Source organism: Oreochromis niloticus, linkage group LG17 (assembly GCF_001858045.2).
Source record: "Oreochromis niloticus isolate F11D_XX linkage group LG17, O_niloticus_UMD_NMBU, whole genome shotgun sequence".
In the NCBI taxonomy this organism is placed as follows: Eukaryota; Metazoa; Chordata; class Actinopteri; order Cichliformes; family Cichlidae; genus Oreochromis; species Oreochromis niloticus.
The window spans coordinates 30,327,098-30,333,443 of record NC_031981.2 but is presented as its reverse complement, the minus strand read 5'-3'; the positions used below and the strand labels follow the sequence as shown (position 1 = coordinate 30,333,443).

Sequence of the window (6,346 nt, the reverse complement as noted above, 5' to 3'; positions counted from 1 at the left end):
TGTTTTGTTTTCTTATGCATGTGTAGCTGAAAGTGTGATTAATACAGCAATCACAGTGGTTATTTATTTGCACTGTTCATTACAGTGTGATAGAAACTTTAATGTACATCTCAGGAGTAACCTTCCCATTACTACAGGGGATTCATAGCACCAGCATCATCAGGAGGGCCCAAAACGTCATTAACATCACCTACAGCATCATCTATTCACACTACAGAAGTCTGAAATTGAGGACTAAAAGACTCTCAAATACCTTCTACCCAAAGACCATTAGAGAACTAAATAAAATAATCAACACTTCTCTTCTACCACCTCATCACAGCTATTAACTATAATTGCACTATTACTATATTTCTTGCAGCATTATTAGAAGTATCTGTCACACTAACAAACTACCTTGCATAAGCATTAACACAAGTTTGCACATTCACTACTTGTACTTTACTGTCTCATCCTAGAATCCCAACAGCATATTTGTTTCACTGACATAAACTGGGTAAAGTATTATTTTCATTTTTTTTCCTTTAAAAAAAGTTTTTTCCTTAAAAATTTTAACCCGTATTTTTTCCTTATGATTTTATAAAGTCAAATAACTTTTACATTGTCCCGCAAATTTCTCTTTATTTATCCAGGAATAAACACAAACGTGAGAAACCAAGGAAACAGCTGTGAGTGGCGTTTACCCGGCGTTTACGACAGTTCTCTTTCATTTCCGGCATAAACACATGGACGCCTGAGCCACGAAAACATAAGAGGTCAAAAGTTATGGTCGTAATCTTTAGCATAAACGGAACATAACACAGAGACATGGTAAGTTGAAATCGTGATTTATCACATGAAATGTGAAAATGGTTGCATGCTCGAGAGTCTACGGAAATAGCGTTTGAAGGCGTTATTTTTAATAGCTAAGCTAGTGTTAGCTTTACTTAAACGTGCATATGACCCTACATGACCCAACACGACAGGACCAAGCTAAGCTAAAGTTTGGTGTTCTTCTTATTTTAACCAGCACGTCACTATTAGCCTGATAACTGGACCATTGATAGGTTTAAATCAAATGTAGACACGGCGCTTGGGTTTCGCAGCGTGCTCCAACGCGGTCACTGGTCTGCTGATTTGCTTTGTATCCCCAGAATGTCCTGAATCTTTCTGATTTCCACCTTTCTGTCTCCGCAGGCCAGCTCCATGGTGGCAGTGGGACTGGCTCTGGCAGCAGCTGGATTTGCAGGTCTGTGACTGGAAAATGTTGTTGTTAACTTTGTCAGACAGGGTTTTACGAGTGTACAGCACCATGGACATTGAACTTCAGTACAAAGCACTTGAAATGCAAGGAAACTATTAAACAAAAATGCATACGCATATATGGATGACATAAAAATAGCTCTACATAGTTCTATTTTTGTAAATTTACATATGTTTTTGACAGCTTTTTAATAGTGTTATTTGCATTTTGCACATTTATAGTGTCATTTTGCTTAATATACTATCCCGAGCAGGAATAAGAGGATTAAACTGTTTTACAAATAATGTAATGGAGAAAATATCACTGTGTGATTAGACCTCTTAACATTGGCAATCTAACTAAGTGGTCAGGTTAAGGTAGATATCAACTCAGTAATTCAACCCTGGATTTCCTGGTCTAGCAATGACAGCGCTCGCATAAAAGAGGTGGTTTTGGCAGCAAGTGACTGATCACAAACATATAGAGCAGAGCCGCATATCTAACAAAAGTAAAGCAAATTTTAATGTTTGACATAGAAAAAGGTTAAACACACGATGCAGACTAAATGCAACACATGTTGCAGGCAGAGCAGCAGCAGTGTGACTGCACAGAGCTTTCCCTGCATAGTATGTATAGTAAAAAGCATTGTTAGAAATGTTTGTAGACTGCGAGTAGAGAAGCACTTTGTAAATGCATTTAATCTAAAGGAAGGAAGGCTGGTGGAAATGCAGGCAGTGAATAGACTTGCAGTTATAATAGTTGGTGTTTTGCAGCACCATCATCACAAATGAGGCATATTTTGGAAGACTGTTGTTCAATCCGTCATGTATCATAACAGATTCTTTTTGACTCAAAAGCAAAACCACTGAATGATTTGTCGTGCCACATCATGGCTCTTTTATGGTTTATGTTGGTTTTCTGTTTGTCATCTATCAGTAGGTCAAGGGCAAGTCTTGTGTATGTTGACAGAAACTACATGAAACCTTGTGTTTAAGGTTTAATTTAACAGTTATGAAGAACAGTCACATTACAGAAAACTGAGAGTGCAAACCTCCGCCAAGGTCGTTTACTCTCTGGGCAGTATTTACTTTGATGGGAGTAGTATTATATAAAGTTTAGGAAGTTTGAAGTGCAGGAAAAAATCAGATAAGGGTGGCACGGCATGCTTACTTTGATTACACAAACATTATGCAGGAGTAGGTCATGGATTATAGCTATTAATTTGTAAATAGGTGGACATGAATAACTGGAGTTTATTGTATAATATTAATAAACTTGAAAGAAAGGCAGACGTGAAATGTAAAAGTGAGGGGAGAGGTGACATGATATTTGGAGGCAAACTATGATGTGACTTTTAGAATCCCCATATACCAGTATCATGTCCTAAACAAAGGTAGTAGAACTTGAAGTAGTTTTACAGATAAAAGATGAAAGTTTGACATTATTTGACTTTAAAGGAGAGGTCAGAGGTCAAATGTGATGATATTTTAAATCTTTACACAATGCTCTCTATATGTTTACGGTACACAACAGACTTGTAAGAATCATAGTTTTATAAGTTATATGGCTTTTTGTTGATTTTCAGCTAATAAATTATTAAGCAGAAACTGAAGACCTCAGTAGATGTAAGACAAATTTTAATAGATAGATCGTTAACATGACCAAAGTCTCCTGCCCTACAAATTTTACTCACAGCAGTTAATGTTGTTATGAAAGACCAGCCAGTAATTATGGATACTGTCATTAGACTCGTGCTGTGTTCATATGATTGATTTTGGCTCGCACAAAACATCTGCAGATATCTTACTCGTGTGACAGACCTTTTTACTGTTTTCTTACATTTTAAAAATATTTTAAAGCATTTTAAAAAATGGCCAAATTCACCTAAAGATGTGATTATGAAAGAATCTATATATTGCCCTACATGTAATTTTCAGCCAGGGCCTTTCTGTGTGGAGTTTGGGTGTCCTTGCTATGTCTGTGTGGGCTCTCTTCAGGGTCTGTGGCTTTTTTCCACAGTCCAGAGACATGTGGTTTGTGGGGTTAGGTTAATTAGTGATTTTATACTGCCCTTAGGTGAGAAAGTGAGCGTGAATGGTTCTCTGGCTCCCTGTGACAGACTGGTGACCTGTCCAGTGTGTACCCTGTCTCTGACCCTTTGGTAGTTCGGTTAAGCTCCACCCCCCCACAACCCTGAATTGGATAAGCGAATGAGAATGGATGGATGGATGGATGGATGGATGGGTGTAATTTTGCATACATTTCTCAATACATTGGAAGAATGCACTCATATCATAGCAATTAGACTTACCACTCTATTTTTATTAACCAGGCCATATTTTGAGTCTAACATGCGGGTGATTCTGCAAGTTTGAATCTTCAGATTCTTCCAAACACACACACTACTATGTAGTGGATAAATGCTTATTTTCAGCTTTTTGTTTTCCTGGTGATTTTTTGTTAATTTAATATATTCTTAGATTTTAATATATTACAGGTGGTCTTGTAGTGTTTAGTGTAGTGTAAGTACTGTATCTGTGTCGTTGTACTGTGATAGTAACATTAGTGTGGGAAAAGTATTAGTTGCTCCGACGCCCAACCGTAAACCGCATCAGTGTTAACGCTAAAACATTTATGGACAAATCCACAGATTGATTTGTCATCTGAGATGGAGTGGATTTACCCATCACTGTAAACTTCTCGTCTTTTTCATGTACCAGGTCGCTATGCCATGCAGGCCATGAAGCAGATGGAACCCCAGATGAAACAGGCCCTTCAGAGCTTCCCTAAAACTGTAAGAAGGAACCCGTGTTTGCTGTGATAACTCTGCCAGTTTGATGTGCAGAAAACACAGACACATATTGGTCTTTGCATTCAGTCTGCATTTAGTTTTCTCTTTCCTAACTCGTAACCTCAACTGCACACATTGTTACAGGCATTTGGAGGAGGTTACTATAGAGGTGGATTTGAACCAAAGATGACAAAGAGAGAAGCTGCTCTGGTTTTAGGTGTCAGGTATGTGGATGCTGATCAGCACTCAGCACTGATTCTTAGTCTATCTGTGATGTTACTATACTTCCAGGTCCAGACAGGTTTGGTCTTGTGCTGCACGGCTACCTTGTTGTGTTGTTTCTAGTCTCTCCACTACCACCAATAATTACTCATAATAACTCACTGTTACATACATTTACTGTTGCACCACTATTCTGTCCTCAGTCCCACAGCCAACAAGAATAAGATCAGAGAAGCTCATAGAAAACTGATGATCCTGAACCATCCAGATAGAGGTAAGAGAAAGCTTAGTGCGTACTCATAGACTGATTATTTTTCTGATAAGTTATCTAGTCTTAGTATAAACTGATTTTAAAAAAAAAATACTACTAAAATACTATGACCAAAGTTTAATATACTCAGAGTATCTTTCCATTATCTGGCTTCACATTTGCCTACAACGGTGATCAACTTTATAAGTCAAGCAGGGACTTCTCAGTGTAGCTGTGAGCAAATTTGGATAAAAATGGTTGCGTTGAAGCATCTGACCAATCAGACACATGTATACTGAAAGCAGAGCAACAGAATTTTTACAAAAATGGGGGGAAAGTAAGATGGTACAAAATATGAAGAGGTTAAGCACACAGTGGAGGCTGAAAGCAATCAAGTTAGCAGTGTCAGTGTCTGGAAATGTCAAGCACTCTGCAGTAGTTTAGTGTTAAAATGTAAGAATGCCTGTGTGCTTTAAGGACTTGGGTCAAGACTGGAAAAGACCAAATATATAAAAGAGATAAGTATCACAGCTCTATGATTAAGACACAAAATATGCTGACAGAATAAAAGTGAATGCTCCATTTGTGTAAGACAGTTTTAGCTTTATTATTTCAGCTGCAGCCAGTGGTCTGAGAGTAAAAAATAAGCGTAAAAAGTTCATTCAGACATAGTCCTACCAAATGTACAAATATGATAAAAGGTCCACAAAGTCCAGAGAGGTGTTCAGCTTTAGGATTATATATCAAGGCATGTAAAACAATAAAATAGTTTAAAACTTGATTGCTGTCAACAAAAAAATAAAATCAAGGAATAAAGTTCTTTTCAGACTTTAAAAGCTTTCAACCGTCCTGGTATTTGTGCACACAAGTCTGAGGCATCACTGCAGGAGCAACAAACACAGTTCTGTTCTGGAAAACACTGCACTGGCTCGAGAACCATCGTAAAAATCGGTGACCACGTTTCACAATTGCACTTTATTCACAATGAAAAGTTGATCATGCAAAAAAATCAAGCAGCTGGAGACTCACTTATTCAGACTGGCTTTTAACTAGTTTTAGGCTGTATGATGTCATATGTACGCTGTTTTATCTTTTTATCTTCTGTGTTTTATATGCCTGTTTTTATTGTAAATAACTTTATGGGTTTTGACCTGTGAAACTTGCTGTATAAATAAAGTTTACATAACGTTTAACTTCAGAATGTAGTCCTGAGCTTTTAAGCATGAGTGGCGAGTCTGTTAACAGGTCTTAGGTGTAATGTCAACATCCTACATAATAAAAGAAACTTTTGTTGTTCAATGTGAAGTGTGATTATGTGTGTGTGTGTGTGTGTGTGTGTGTGTGTTGCAGGTGGATCTCCCTACTTAGCAGCAAAGATAAACGAAGCGAAGGATCTGATGGACGGGCAGGCCAAGAAATAAAAGTGGAGATGCTGATCTTATTCATGCACTGACTGACTTGAAAGTCTGAGTTTTTCTAACTGATTGTTCTAAAAATAAAATCACACTGTACAAGTGCATACCAGAATCCTGTCATTATTACTGCTCAGTTTATATTGACTTTGTGAAATTCTATAAAGAGGTTTCCATTTGACAGAACTTCAAATTATGATGTTTTTTTGGGGGGGGGGGTTGTCATGTGTTTTATAATATGTTATATGTGATGTTCCAATGTGACGGGTTAATTCACTCAAAAGCAGATTTGTGGCATTTAAATCAACTTAAGCAGGTGAAAAATTTTGCATTTGCATATGGAAATTTTTTGAAGCTTCATTAGCCAGTGAAAAGAAGCCGGTTGTATGCTGAAAAGAAATTCTGTCTGATGGATACTGAAACATGAGTGGTGACCAAATCAACACCTT

The 6,346-nt window shown here is 37.4% G+C and overlaps 1 protein-coding gene across 1 annotated transcript; it reads left to right on the top strand.

Annotated features, from left to right (window-relative positions):
- The first annotated feature begins 650 nt into the window (after positions 1 to 650).
- On the top strand, positions 651 to 6,004 carry dnajc19 (DnaJ (Hsp40) homolog, subfamily C, member 19). Its single transcript, XM_003457357.4, has 6 exons — positions 651 to 810; positions 1,177 to 1,228; positions 3,943 to 4,016; positions 4,158 to 4,237; positions 4,439 to 4,509; positions 5,836 to 6,004. Exons 1-6 carry the CDS (start codon positions 808 to 810, stop codon positions 5,904 to 5,906), a joined length of 351 nt encoding a protein of 116 aa, XP_003457405.1. The 5' UTR covers positions 651 to 807; the 3' UTR covers positions 5,907 to 6,004.
- The last annotated feature ends 342 nt before the right edge of the window (positions 6,005 to 6,346 follow it).